We start from the raw sequence: 14,518 nt of genomic DNA on the forward strand, positions 1-14,518 counted from the left end.
CTGGATCCTCCTCAGCTACTTGATGGCAGCGGGTGTCCAAACACTTCATTTTTTTCCCATAATTTCAGCTGAATTGGTAGAAAATACCCCTTTTCCCTACAAATTGTGGGTGTCCTCAGCCCCCCACCCCAGCACATTGGAATTGGGTGCAAAAGGATGAGCCGGGATGGACAGACGGACAATGGCTGGACAGGGGATGGACACAAGACCAAGGGGGGGCCCTGGGGCTCCGGGGTGACCCCCGAGGCTGTCTGGGGACAGGGAGGGGGGTGACCCCGAAGGTCCCCCCGCTCCTCTCCAGACAGACAATCCACACCCTGCCCAGACAGCCTGGCCGCGGGCTAACGAGCAGCATTGTCATTAATTAGCTCAGGAGCCGGAGCCTTGGGACAATTTTGCCTCCGAATTAGGCAGGAGCCATCCCTGGGTTCACGTCCTTCTGGATCCCGACCTGGTGAGAGGTCTGTGGGCAGTGACCCCCCAATTCCAGCCCTTCCGTGCTCCATCACCCCCCCAAATTACTAACACCCCCCCCCCCCATATCTCTCGAGGACAGGATTTTCCCACCTGGCCATCCCAAAGAACCACTGGGTACCAGTAGCCCCATTTTGGCCCAGTATCACCTGGATCCCAACAACCTGGATGCCAGCAGCATCGCATCCAGCACAGGGGTGCCAGGCACCCCCCCCCCCCATCCTCGGGGGGTGTCGGGGGGGGTGTTTGCTGAGCTCCAGCAAACAGAGAGAGAGGAAAAAGGGAATTAAAAAAGGGAAAGCACCTCCTAAGCAAACACACCGGAGGCCTCCTGCCTTTTTATCTCTGTAATTAAGAACTAATAACGCCCAATCTGCCACTCTTTCATCTCTGCCCCCCCACAGGACCTTTATTTGCCCCCCCCCCCAGCCTCAGGGGCTGCGGGGCAATGCCCGGTGACAAGCTGGGGAGCTCGGTGCCCACCGGGGGCTTTTTATGGCTTTTTTATTGTAAAAACCCCTCTGGGAAGCCTTCACCTGCCAGTATGGGGCTTGGATGCACCCCAGTACCGAGGAGCTGGAGGGGTCCCTCATCCCCGTCCCCATCCCCGTCCCCAAGGAGGCCACGCAGCTGCAGAGCCCCGTAATGGCTTTCTCAGTGCCAGAGTGATCCCTTGGGGTTTTTTTTTTTTCCCAATTTGGGGGGCCCCACACATGTGCTGGGGTCCCAGGGACCTTGTGAAAGCCAAGCGAAGGGGGCTGCTGCGGTGCAGATGTGGGCCCCGGCCCCCCAAACTCCCCCCGCGCCCCATTTCCTCCCCAATAAAGCCCCGAGTCCTTTGACCGGGGCTCGCTCCCCCGCCGCGCCGGGCCCGAGGTGTGACTTTTCCCAGCTCATTAGGAAAAGCCGCGCGACGTGAAGAATCTCAGACCCTAATGACCATCTGAATCCCATCAGTGAGAGGGGTGAGCTGGGGGGGGTGTGGGGACAGCCCCCTGCCTCTGCCACCGCCTCTCAGAGCATCCCTGGGCCTGTCCCCTCACCTCGTGGTACCTCATGTCCCCCAAAAAGCAGCTGTGCAGTGGGGTCCATGCCAGCATGATGGACTCAGAGTACCAAGGGGGACCCCCTCGGGTGCTTTGGTGGCCTTGAGGTGACACTGTCTGTCCTGTGGTGTCCCCTGGGTGCCTGGATCCCCGTTTGAGGAATTCAGAGCCAAAGCCACCCTCGGGGAGGGGACACACGGGGGTCTCCGCTCCTGGGGCAAGGGGACATGGAGGTCTCCAACCCAGGGGCAGGGGGATGTGGGGGGGACACTCTGCCTGAGGGCAGGGGGACATGCGGGGGACACCCCAGTCGAGGACAGGGGGATGTGAGGGGACACCTGGGTCAAGGGCAGGGGGATGTGAGGGGACACCCTGATCGAGGGCAGGGTGACATGGAGGGGACACCCTGGTCGGGGGCAGGGGGATGTGGGGGGGGACAACCTGGTCGAGGGCAGGGTGACATGGGGGGGACACCTTGGTCCAGGGCAGGGGGATGTGAGAGGTCACCCTGGTCAAGGGCAGAGGGATACGGGGGGGAACAGCCCAGTCGAGGGTAGGGGGACATGGGGGGGACACCCTGGTCAAGGGCAGGAGGATGTGGGGGGACACCCCAGTCAGGGGCAGGGGGACATAGGGGGGACACCCCGGTCGGGGGCAGGGGGACACGGGGGTGACCCGGGACCCCGGGCAGGGCTCAGGGCGATGCCAGCCGTCCCCGCCCGCCCCGTCCCCTCCGCCCCCCGCGCCCTCCCGGGGCCGGCCGAGCCCCGCGGGGAGCGGCCGCTCGGGGCGGCCCTATAAAGGTGGGCGGCGCGGCCCCGGCCCAGCCCGCCATGACGGCCCCGGCCCCGGCCCCGACCCGCCCCGGCCGGGCCTTCACCATCGCCGCGCTGCTGGGACGGGCCTCCCCCCCGCCGCCGCCGCCGCTGTGGGGGTCCCCCCCGGCGCCCCCCGGCCCCGCCGCCCCCCGGGCCCCGCCGCCGCCGCCCTGCGCCGCCTGCTGCGGGGTGCTCCCGGCCTGGGCCGCCCGGCTCGGGGCAACAGGTACCGCCACCCCCCCGCCTGTCCCCTGGGGACACCCCCAAATGGGGACATCCTGCCGAGGAGACCTCTCCCAGGGGGACCCACACCCACCTCTCCATGAGGACATCTCCAAACGGGGACCCACACCCACCTCTCCATGGGGACATCCCCAAATGGGGACCCACACCCACCTCTCCATGGGGACATCCCCGAATGGGGACCCACACCCACCTCTCCATGGGGACATCTCCAAATAGGGACCCACACCCCCCTCTCCATGGGGACATCTCCAAACGGGGACCCACACCCACCTCTCCGTGGGGACATCTCCAAACGGGGACCCACACCCACCTCTCCATGGGGACAACTCCAAATGGGGACCCACACCCACCTCTCCATGGGGACATCTCCAAATGGGGACCCACACCCCCCTCTCCATGGGGACATCTCCAAATGGGGACCCACACCCGCCTCTCCATGGGGACAACTCCAAATGGGGACCCACACCCACCTCTACATGGGGACATCTCCAAATGGGGACCCACACCCACCTCTCCATGGGGACATCTCCAAACGGGGACCCACACCCACCTCTCCATGGGGACAACTCCAAATGGGGACCCACACCCACCTCTCCATGGGGACATCTCCAAATGGGGACCCACACCCACCTCTCCATGGGGACATCCCCAAATGGGGACCCACACCTACCTCTCCATGGGGACATCTCCAAATGGGGACCCACACCCACCTCTCCATGGGGACATCCCCAAATGGGGACCCACACCTACCTCTCCATGGGGACATCTCCAAATGGGGACCCACACCCACCTCTCCATGGGGACATCCCCAAATGGGGACCCACACCCACCTCTCCATGGAGACATCTCCAAATGGGGACCCACACCCACCTCTCCATGGGGACAACTCCAAATGGGGACCCACACCCACCCACACCCACCTCTCCATGGGGACATCTCCAAACGGGGACCCACACCCACCTCTCCATGGGGACATCCCCAAATGGGGACCCACACCCACCCACACCCACCTCTACATGGGGACATCTCCAAACGGGGACCCACACCCACCTCTCCATGGGGACATCCCCAAATGGGGACCCACACCCACCTCTCCATGGGGACATCCCCAAATGGGGACCTCCTCTGTCACTCCAAGGGAAGACCTTTGGCCACCTCTGAAATGGGGGACCCTGCTCAAGGGGAACTGTCCTAGGGAGTCCCTGTCCACCTCTCCTATGGGGTTGTCTCCAAACAGGGACCTTCTTCCATCTCCAAGGGGACCTTTTCCACGGGGACCCCTGTCCACCTCTCCCATGGGGATGTCTCCAAACGGGGACCTCTTTCCATCTCTTCCAGGGGGGACCCTTGGCCACCTCTCCTGGGGGACCCCTCTCATGAGGACTTCTTCTAGGGAGACCCCTGTCCACATCTCCCATGGGGGTTTCTCCAAATGGGGACCCATATCCTCCTCTCACATAGGGACATCTCCAAATGGGGGAGCGTCTTCTGTCACTCTGAGAGGGGACCTTTCGCTACCTTTCCAAATGGAGGACCCTGCTCAAGGGAACCTCTTCTAGGGGGGCCCTTTCCACTTCTCCTCCACTTCCCCTGTTTGGATGTCTCCAAACGGGGACCTCCTTCCCCCTCCAAGGGGACCCCTCCAAAGGGGATGTCTTCCAGGGGGACACCTGTCCACCTCTCCCATGGGGACATCTCCAAATGGGGACCTGAATCCACCTCTCCCATGGAGACATTTCCAAACAGCGATGTCCTTCCACCTCCCCAAGGGGACCCCCCTCCAAAGGGGATGTCTCCAAGGAAGACCTGAATCCACCTCTCCCATGGGGACATCTCCAAATGGGGGTCTCCTTTCACCTCTCCAAGGAGGACACCCAAGACCACCTCTCTTGGGACACTCCCAAATGGGGGACCTCCTTTCAGCTCTCCAAGGGGAGACCCTTGGCCACCTCTCTCCCAAAGGGACCTCTTCCAGGGTGGGGCTGTCCACCTCTCCCATTCAGATGTCTCCAAATGGAGGACTTCCTCCTCCCAAGGGGTCTTCAACTCTTCTGCCCCTCCAAATGGGACCCTCTGGCCTCTCTCAGGGGGACATCTCCAAATGGAGGAGCTCCTTCCACCTCTTCAAATGAACACCCTCCAAAGGGGTTCTCTCCAAGAGGGACCTGTATCCACCCCTCCAAGGAGATCCTCTGCAAACAGGGGACCCTCTCCAAAGAGACCCCTTTTACCTCTTTAAAGGGGACACCTCCAAATGGAAAGATCCCTTCTGCCTCTCCAGGAAAGGACCTTCCAAGGGGGGACCCCACTCTAAAGTGGACCCCTCCAAGGGCTCTCCACCCTGACCTCCCCCCTCTCCCTCGTCTCCCAGGCTTCCTGATCTCCCAGTGCGGCTTCCCCATCTTCAAATCCAAGACTGGCAAAGCCAAGCGAGTCCGGACCATCTTCACCAGTGACCAGCTGGCCAGGCTGGAGAAGGAGTTTGCGCGGCAGCAGTACATGGTGGGCACGGAGAGGTGCCTGCTCGCCTCCTCCCTGCACCTCACTGAAGAGCAGGTAAGTCCCACCATGCTCCATCTCCACCTGCCCCCACCAGCAGGTCCAGTGAGGCTCCCAAACTTATGTGCTCCCAAACCTTTGGTGGGACGTGGGTCATGTCCCTCAGCCTGGGGCAGGAGCTGCGTGGGGCAGTAATTGTGGATGCTTTACATTAAAAAGGTGGCAGATCACAGATGGGGAAACTGAGTCACAAAGTGGCTGTTCCAGGGCCACATGGAGGGGTTGAATTTGTGTCCAGCTTAAGGCTGGATCTTCTGCACTGCTGGTAGGTCCCAGCTCACCAATATGGACTCAGCTCCTGGGTTACAGGGGTTGGTTCTCCGTCTCACTGGGGACAGAGCGTGGCAGGGAACCTCTGTCCTGGCCAGCCAGGAGATGTCAGAGGCTGTGGAGTGTTGAGGCACTGCCTGAGCCACGGGGGTTCAGCAGACCATGAGCCCATGGTCCAGGGAGAAGCCAGGTTTGAAAGCTAAGCTTTACCTCAGGTGAAAGTCTGGTTCCAAAACCGGAGGATCAAGTGGAGGAAACAAAGCCTGGAACAGCAACAAGCCAAACTGGCCAAAATGGGTTTGGCCACCCCGCAGAGGAGCCCTGACTCGCAGAGCCACCACGGCGAGGAGGACAAGGACTTCCCAGCAGTGTTGGAGGACGGCCAGGAGGACACGTTCAGCTGCTGAACGACCCTGTCGGGCCGCTCTTCCGTGTGTATTATAGGAGTGTCTCATAGCTGGCAATGAGCGTCTCTAATATATACGGGGCACCGGGTATTTTTGCAGTGCGAAAATAAATTATTTATGCAACTCTTGGGCTCATCTTTGCATGAGGAGGAGGAGGAACGACACATCCCTGCAGTGGCAGCAAGTGTTCAGTGGGGGCTTGTTCATAGGAGCAAGTTCTGGAGGTCTGGGGGATGGGGGTTCACCTGCACACCCCACCCGCAATCGGCCCCGTAGCCTGGCTCATCCCAAAGGTGCTCAGGTACCTCCTTGTGCTCTAAAATAGCTCAGGACCTTCACAGAGCTCAGATCCTTGTAGAGGACCTCCGTCTCATGGTCCATCCATCTCCACCTCCCTGCCAGCAGGATCTTCACAGAGCTCAGGTCCTTGTAGAGGACCTCCATCTCACGGTCCATCCATCTCCACCTCCCTGCCAGCAGGATCTTCACAGAGCTCAGGTCGTTGTAGAGGACCTCCATCTCATGGTTCATCCATCTCCACCTTCCTTCCTGCCAGCAGGATCTTCACCGTAACGCCCTGCTCTGCCCACATCTCACACAGCCCGACCCAGTGATGGTGTCCTGCTCTCTGGGGCTTTCAGAGCCAGGAAAGTTAGGAAAACCAGGGAAAACACACCTGGAGAGCAGTGGTGGCTTTGTGAGCTGGGTACCTGGAGTGCCACCTCAGCTGGGCAAGGATTAGCTGGGTTTAATTTGAATTGTTTGGCCCTGCTGAGGCAGATGGAGAGGCTTCAAGTGCAGCAGGTTTGGGCTGGACACTGGCCTGGTGATGAGCCAAGGGTGGGCTCCGTGGGCTCCTTGCAAGGATGCAAAGCAAGCGAGTACCAACGGCCCTGGACCTCCTAGAGAAGAGCAGCAATGGGGACAGCTGGGTGCTGGCCTGGGCACCACCAGCTCCTGTTAACTTTATTTTTTCTGTGTCTGCTCTGGGCTTGGGGCTGGAGGAAGACAGGACCTGGGTGGTGGGTTCATTTGGGCAGGTGTGAAACCTGGTGCAAGAGAGGGGGAGAGGGGATGACGCGAGGAGAAGGAGGACAATGCAGGGAGAGAGGGGGACAATTAAGAAGGGGATGGTGCAAAGAGAAGGTTCAAGGATGGTGCAAAGATGGTTCAAGGAGAGGGGGATGATGCAAGGAGAAGGACATGATGCCAGGAGAGGGAGTGATGCCAGGAGAAGCGGATGGCGCATGGAGAGGGGGGACAGTGCAAGAAGGGGACAATATAAGAAGGGGATGATGAAGAGAAGGGGACGAGGTGAGGGAAGCCGCCCTTTGTTCCAGCTGTGCTCAGAGCCGGGATTAGCCGGCGCGTCTCAAAGAGCCCAAACTGTGCTCATGTCCTCACATGTCTGCGCCGGCGGGTTTAACCCGCTAATCTCGCATGCCGGTGGGTTTATTGCAATCATCCCCCAGACAACAGGGCTTACGGGGCGTGTTTTAATATGGCCCGGCCGGGGGCCGAGCTGATTGCGAGAGTTAAATTGTTCTCAGGACACCTTTAATCCCCTGGAGCTGGCAGCGCTCAGCCCTGGGCAGGATTGGGCCTTTCCCCCAACGTTGGGCTCCCCAGGACCCTTCCCCGCTCCAGGGGATGCTCCTGCAGGGTCTGCCCAGCTCAGACCCCTCTATGGGCAGCGTCCGACCAGGGAAATGACTTTAATTAAAACTGCTGGGCCTGATTTTTTCAAAATGTGACTTTTACAGGAGATTAATTAAACCACGTCCATCCCTCTGGCACCTTGGGCTTTGACCAGGAGGCTTTTTCTCATGGGGGATGATGAGCCTTGAGGGGGTGGCTGGTCCCTGGGGGTGCAGGGGGCTCGGGGTGCCTGTGTTCCCTTTCCTGCCTGCCAGGGGACAGCCAGGTGCCGGGGAAGGCCACCCCATCTTCCTCTCACCCAGTGATGAACCTGTTTGCAGGTTCCTGAGGGTGGGGAAGGGAGCGTGTCTGCAGGACAAAGCAGCAGATTCCTGCTCCAGCGGGGAGGAGAAGGGCCAAACACCCAGCTCTGACCCTGATAATGGGACTGAGTTGATGGTTTGCAGAAAAGCTGGGCTCAGCTGGGTCGTTTCATGCCCTGCCAAGTCCCTGCCAGCCCTGGCATCCTGGAAAGGGGGTAGAAAGGCAGTTTCCTTCTCCCATTGGAGACATCTCCCTTGCCAGTCCGGGGAGGAGGTCTTGCAGCTCAGCCCAACTCCTGGCAGCTCGACCGGGGCACATGGATTGGGATCAAACCTGGGCACAGCGATTTGGCACCGTGGAAAATAAGGGAGAGAGGTGCTCCGAGAGCTTGGGCTGGATGAATCCCCCTGGGACAGAGCCTGAGCTCCTCTTGTCCCCCAGGAAAGCCTGTGCAGAATGAGAGCGGTGTGTCCTTACCCAAACCCCACATACATCCCAAAAACCCCGCTAGTCCCTTCCCAATCCTGCGGATCACATCGCTCTCTTAAAAATTCCATTTTTTCACCTGTCTGCAAGAAACGAGTTGCCTTTCAGTGACAGATAATTATAAGGAAGTGAGAATTAATTAATTCTTATTAAGCCTTATTAAGAGGATCAAGGTTATCTGCTAAAGATGCAGCGCTGAGCCTCCCCCCCCAGCAAATCTCCCCTCTGTAGATAAGTAGGGGACTTGGAGGAGGACAGGTAGGTTGGGTGACTGGACGTATTAGGGTGGCCTGCATGTGGATGAGGGGTTTTGCTAACTGGGATTCCCGTGTGCCAAGGACTGGCAGGGGTGGTGGGGTGGGCAACCTGCTGGCGGAGGTTCAAGGCAAAGCCCGACCCAAGCGGGGATGCGGGGCGCCAGGGTCGGCCGTGCATGTTTCCAGGCTCCGTCTCGTCGTGTAATCTTGTTAAATGGTGAGGGAGCGTTTCCCTCTGCTTCTCCCTCCCCTTTAATTCCAGATTGAAACATCAAATAAGCTTCCCGAAGCTGCCGGGCAGCTCCGACGGCTCCACGCTGCCTGGTTCCAGTGGAAATAAAAAAAAAGACATCACGAGCAATGGGAGGGAACGCCACGACATCCCAACTTCTGCAGTCGTTCTGGGATGAATCTGCCCCAAGTTGCTTTGCTCAGCCAAAGAGCAAAGGCACCGATACTTTGCATTAAACTCTCAGCTGGAAGTAGCACCTGGATGCATGAAAATAAGGGTGAAACTGGGTGACCTGCCTGGAAATGTGGTGGGGAAACTGGGTGACCAAGGAGACCCCTCATATGGGGTGAGCATTGCAGTGGCCAAATCTCTGCCAGAAACCAGTTTGCTGCGTTTCAGTGAGATGAACCGTTAGGAAAAAGAGACAAAAATGATGAAAATTGCACAATTCCTCCTTTGGAAAGAGTTTGTGGCACAAAATTCCTTGATCCTGGTGGCACTGCCACCCTGGGCTGGGCTGGGGGTGTACCAGGGGCCCTGGCACCAGACAGCGTGATTTTAGTTTTAAAAGTTGAGTAAATCATTAAATCAAGTTAAGCCCTGAAGGTGTGTGATGAATGAGGGGATCTCGGCGGGAGGTGAGGGACTGGCAGTCAGATAAAGTGCTCCCCAGGTCTATCCCTCCTCCTGCTCCTTAGGCTGTGATGCTCTTGTGCCTCAGTTTCCCCAGCTGCAGGAGATGGGTAAAAACAGCCTCGGACACGTGTGGTATCAGCTCAGCTCGTGCTTATCCAGGCTGGGTCTGATCCCACTCCCCTCAGCACCCCTGCTGAGAGCCGAGCCGGATCCAACCCCTGCTCTGCCTCATCCTTCCCCCACTCCATCTCTATTGATTTAATAAGATGGAGAGGAATTAACGGGGCCGGAGCATCGGAATAATGAAAGATGAACAAAGGGGCAGCGCTAGCAAAGATGCTGCCAGCTTTTAATGATGAGGCCGGGCAGATCCCCTGCTAGCTGTCCCTTTGGAGTGGCGATTAAGAACATACTGTTATTGTTAAGGCAGAGAGATAAATCCCTGCACCGTTTCTGATGTGATCAGCCAGGGCTTCTCCCCACAATTTGTGATCCTATTGTGGACGGTGTTTGCCCTGGGCAAGGAGAGTCTGGGAACCACTTATGAACCATCCTTTGGTCATTAGTCTCCTCATTAGGAGAGAACAATGTGGGAGAAAAAAGATAATTGAAGGGAGCAGCGGGCTGATCCCGCACTCAGGCCTGTACCAGGGCTGCCCCACTGCTTAGTTTGTTTATAATTCTCAATTAATTTTAAATGCCTGGTTTGGGGATGCTCTTAATACCAGCAATTGCAATCCCTGTGTTCAGGTCTGTGCTTGACAGGACGACCATGGAGCATCCTCCGAGGCCTTGCGGAGGATATATTAATATTGGCCTCAAGTTGTGCCAGGGGAGGTTTAGATTGGAGATCAGGAGCAGTTTCTTCACCAAAAGGGTTGTCAAGCAGTGGAACAGGCTGCCCAGAGCAGTGGTGGAGTCCCCATCCCTGGAGGGACTTAAAAGCCATGTAGATGTGGTGCTGAGGGACATGGGTTAGTGGTGGCCTTGGCAGTGCTGGGTTAACGGTTGGACTCGATCTTAAAAGTCCTTTCCAACCAAAACGATTCACCGGGGAGGGTGAGGGTGGTGGGATGTAGCAGGTCCCGCTCCCTCATTTCACATCTGGCTGAGATGTGAGGCCAGATGTGACAAGGAGGGGGGTGACACCAAGGAACAGCTCTGCTTGGATCAGGGACATCTCCCCACTGAAAGGCCGGATCCAGCCCTGTGGAGCCACTTTGCAGCAGGGGCTTAGTCCAGATTTTGCCTGGAAATATCAGCCTGGGTGATAAATCCCAGGAAAGCCCCGAGGCCACGGCGGAAGAGTTGCTTTGCCCCAGGAGTTTGACAATGGGGTAAAGAAGAGGAGCAGGTCCTGTCCCCATCCCCAGGGACACCCTGCCCTGGCTGGGTGCAGGGCTTCGTGCCCCGGGGAGGTGGGGGAAGAGCCGTAATTCCTCAGGATGCTTGATATTATCAAGTGCTAATGAGACCTGGATGGGGCTGAGGTGCTTTGCAGGCCATTAGCCCAAATTAACCTGACAATGCAGTGTCTGAAGGGCGGCTGGGGTGTGTATTGGCTGTCTGGGGCTGGGGGACAGAGGGATGCTGAAGGGGGACAGAAGGGGCTGAAAGCAAGGGCTCTGCATGTCCCAGGGTTAGTTTTCCATCGCAGGAACATGTTGGATCAGCTCCCCGACAGGTTTGCCAAGCCAGAGGTGGAATAAAGTGATAGGGATGGAGAGGGTGGGGGCCGTCTCCTCTTCAGGACAGCGTTTGGCATATCCTTCTTGGAGGAAACTCCTGTGTTCCCAAATCCTTGTGCCCATCCCATGCTGCGACTTGCATGGGGCTCTCACCAGTGCTTGGGCAGTGGATCAAACTGGGGAGCGCTCAGCTGAACAGTAACCATGGTCTCAGAAGGATTTCCCCAGAGCCGGTGGCCGGGCTCTTGCAGGGGGATTTATGGGGCTAGCCATGCTCTTGCCACCTGCAACCGGGGCTCCCGTGGCTGTATAACGCCCTCAAAGCACAGTGTCGTGCCATGGCTCCTGCCCTCACCCCAGTTTGGGGCTGTTAATGGGACCCTGCAAGGTGCGGAGGATCCCGAAGGCAAAAAAAAACCCGGGAGAAATGGGGTTTGCCAAGAGCGATGGACACCAGGACCTTCTTCTGGAGCTTTCTGCAGATCCCCAGCACCTCGCTGAAGGGGGCAAAGCCAAGGCAGGGTGACACCCTGGCACCCCTGGGGGCTCCTGGGGCAGAGCACAGGCAGGAATTATCGTTAGCCTGAGTAATTGCTCTTCTCTAGATTTATGATGAAGGAACGAACACGCATCAGTTATTCTGCGGGGAGAAACCCCATGCTCCTCTTTTTGCAGCAGAGATGAAGCCCTGTTCCCCCTCCCCATGGGATTCAGTGGGATCTGGCTTGGGAAGGGGCAAATCACCAGCTCCAGGAGCCATGTGATTTGGGGACATTCCTCGTTGCCTTTTTATTATTGGATTATGGATTATTATTTAGTATTATTATGGATTATCACAGGAGAAACGGCTGAAAAAACCTGACACAAGGCTAAAAGCTGAAGTTGGTGTCCAGCACACCATTTTTAAGCCAATTTCGGGTTTTTTTAAGAGTAAAAGGCATGAGCTCATGATTTCAGACTCCTTAGGCTGGCGGTGCTGGGCTAGTTATCCTAATGAGCACAAGCACACGGCGACAGGAGCCCAGGGACCCATCATCTCCCTAATAGGATGCAACCCAAAGGATGCTCTGGGTCGAGAAGATGTTTTCCCACTTGCAGAAGGACTCACGCCCCGGATTACAGATGCACAAACTCCCCATCATGTTTTCGCGTGTGCTCGTTGTGGGTTTGGGGAAATTTCCGCCGCTTCTTTCGCCCGCTGGGATGGTTTTGAGGCTCACGGAGAGGGATGGAAATGGAGCCAGGCTCTCCCCACCGACCGAGGCGAGGTGTGAAATTTCTCATGGGCAAACAAGTGAGAGCTGCGGGGTGCCCAGAAGAAGGGGGACAGAAAAGATGAAGCAGGGGGGAGCAGAGGAGGAGAAAAAGCAGCAGCCAGAGAGAAACAAAAATCCCCAAAGCAGCAACCTGGTTTGAAGAGTGGGGCGTTTTCTATGAGGGGATTGTAAAATGCACTCTCTCTTTCCCCTTGGCAGGGGGGAATAAGGGCCCCCACTCTATCTGATAGTCATTAGCATCAATTAGCCCCGTTTGAAGTAGGCAACATCTTTGTCTCTTTGCAAAAAAAAGAAATAAAAAAACCTTTCAGGGAGCCCATAATAACATCTGGAGCAAGGAGGAGGCTGAACTCAAGTTCCCCACTTTCATCTCTTGTCGAGGTACTTGGAATGTTAATGCAGCCTCATTCTTTAATGGAGTTATCAGGAAATGCTTTTCACCCCTTCCCTTTGCTCACGGGGGTGTTTACAAAGGGCTGGGGGCTTTTTTTTTGTGGTTGGGATTTTTTTTTACCCCTCCCCTAAGAAATTTCCCCTCCTCTTTTATTTTCTACGCTCTTGAAAACCAAAACTGGAATAAAATTTAAAAAAAAAAACACTAAAACTCCACCATCACCAAAAAATAAGAGGGTCAGGGTCCGTCCTTTCATCTCCCCTGTCCAGCTCCTGCCAATGGAGCAGATGGATGGGGACGGAACCGGTGGCTCATGTGGGCAGGGGGAGGCGGGGGGGGTCCCCAGCCCTGAGCCCCCCGCTCGGCCTGGCTCCTGGGTGCTACATTTCCCAAGTCATTACCAGCGAGTGAAAATTTCCAGCTTTGGAACCGAAATGCATTAGCTGAGCACACAGTACTAATGGGAAACAGGACACGCCATTAGGGTGGCGGATTCGCCGAGCAGGAGAAGCCAAAGGGAAAAGGCAGCCGGTGCTTTTGCCCGTGCTCATCCCTCGGGCTCGCTGTCTTCCTTCTGTCTGTCCATCCTTCCTGCCAGCAGCATCTCCCCGTCAGCCCCTGCAGCTGCAACGTTGCTGGAGCATCCCCAACATCCCTTTCCACAGGAATTACAGTCACGACTTATTACGAAGAGGAGAAATAATTAAGAAATTTAACAAATAAATAAACCACTTGTGTAATAACACCCATATTTTAATCCACACAACCCCTGTGCAAGCAAAGCCAGAAGCTGTGAATCTCGGATTTTTTTTCTTGGTGGCAGCTTTTTTTTGGGGAGGGGGGAGAGGTTTCGGCACTTGCCCAGCTTTGAACGTGTGATTTCAATTAAGCACCGAGTTCCACGGCGGCAGGATTGGGGCTGGCTGTTTGGTTAAGGAGCAATAAAGCAGCAGCTGTATTTATTCACTTATTTTGAAGCCGCTGTGGAAGACAGGATGCTAAACATCAGGAAAAAAAAAGCGTTTTAAAGGCAAACTTGAGGGAGTCTTTTGTCTCCTGTGGGCATCCTCTTCCCCGAGGTTCCAGTAGCCATCACCAGGGTGCTTCCTCGGAGCGGGATAATCCTGCCCATGCATTCCCAGCATTTCCATTTGCTTTGAAATGCTCAGAAATATCGAGATGCTTGTTTATAACAAGATCTATTTCTACGGCTTGGGCAGTGAAAAGAAACTTTAAAGCGTGTGAAAATGGCACGACTCCCTTTTCGAGGCAGGATTTGGTGGATGCAGACAGCTTGCCCGTGCACGCAGAGACCTTTAATGCTGGGTTATTAAGCCACGGGGTATTTTTGCTCGGTGTTTATTAACCTGGAGACTCCGGTCTGGGGATTTCTCTGTGTTTGCATACACCTGAGTGAATTTTTAGTGTGAATTTTTAGTGTGAATTTGGTGCTTGTGGAGATGTGAGCAGGAAGGTTTGTACGCTCACATCTGGGTGAGGTGTCCGTGCCATCCGCAGCTCTCCATCCGACCACGCGTCTGTGCTTGGCTCCGGGGGTATCACACGAGCCTGTCACCCAAACCAGACAAACAGTTAAATTTCCACAGCACGGTCACCTCTTAGCCAGTGCAAGCTCCTGATGTGGTTTTCCCATATCCCAGATACACGTACACCCTCCGATACACCTGGGCAGGTACACACAGACACGGTCCCGGTGTACGTCCATGCCCCGTGGGCAGTCGGTGGGCTGGCCTGAGGAGGGTGGC

General features: G+C 56.7%; 1 protein-coding gene across 1 annotated transcript; it reads left to right on the forward strand.

Moving 5' to 3' along the window:
* Positions 1–2,353: 2,353 nt before the first annotated feature.
* On the forward strand, positions 2,354–5,820 carry LOC137664699 (homeobox protein not2-like). The gene is made up of 3 exons (XM_068403066.1): positions 2,354–2,564; positions 4,956–5,140; positions 5,629–5,820. Exons 1-3 carry the CDS (start codon positions 2,354–2,356, stop codon positions 5,818–5,820), a joined length of 588 nt encoding a protein of 195 aa, XP_068259167.1.
* The last annotated feature ends 8,698 nt before the right edge of the window (positions 5,821–14,518 follow it).

The sequence above is a fragment of the Nyctibius grandis genome, chromosome 6 (assembly GCF_013368605.1).
Source record: "Nyctibius grandis isolate bNycGra1 chromosome 6, bNycGra1.pri, whole genome shotgun sequence".
NCBI lineage: Eukaryota > Metazoa > Chordata > Aves > Nyctibiiformes > Nyctibiidae > Nyctibius > Nyctibius grandis.

Excerpts from the sequence above, each read along its gene's own strand:
- LOC137664699 (XM_068403066.1), top strand. The coding sequence starts at position 2,354 with ATGACGGCCCCGGCCCCGGCCCCGACCCGCCCCGGCCGGGCCTTCACC. Across the intron at positions 2,565-4,955 it reads CGCCCGGCTCGGGGCAACAG|GCTTCCTGATCTCCCAGTGC; the intron begins GTACCGCCACCC and ends CTCGTCTCCCAG. Across the intron at positions 5,141-5,628 it reads TGCACCTCACTGAAGAGCAG|GTGAAAGTCTGGTTCCAAAA; the intron begins GTAAGTCCCACC and ends GCTTTACCTCAG.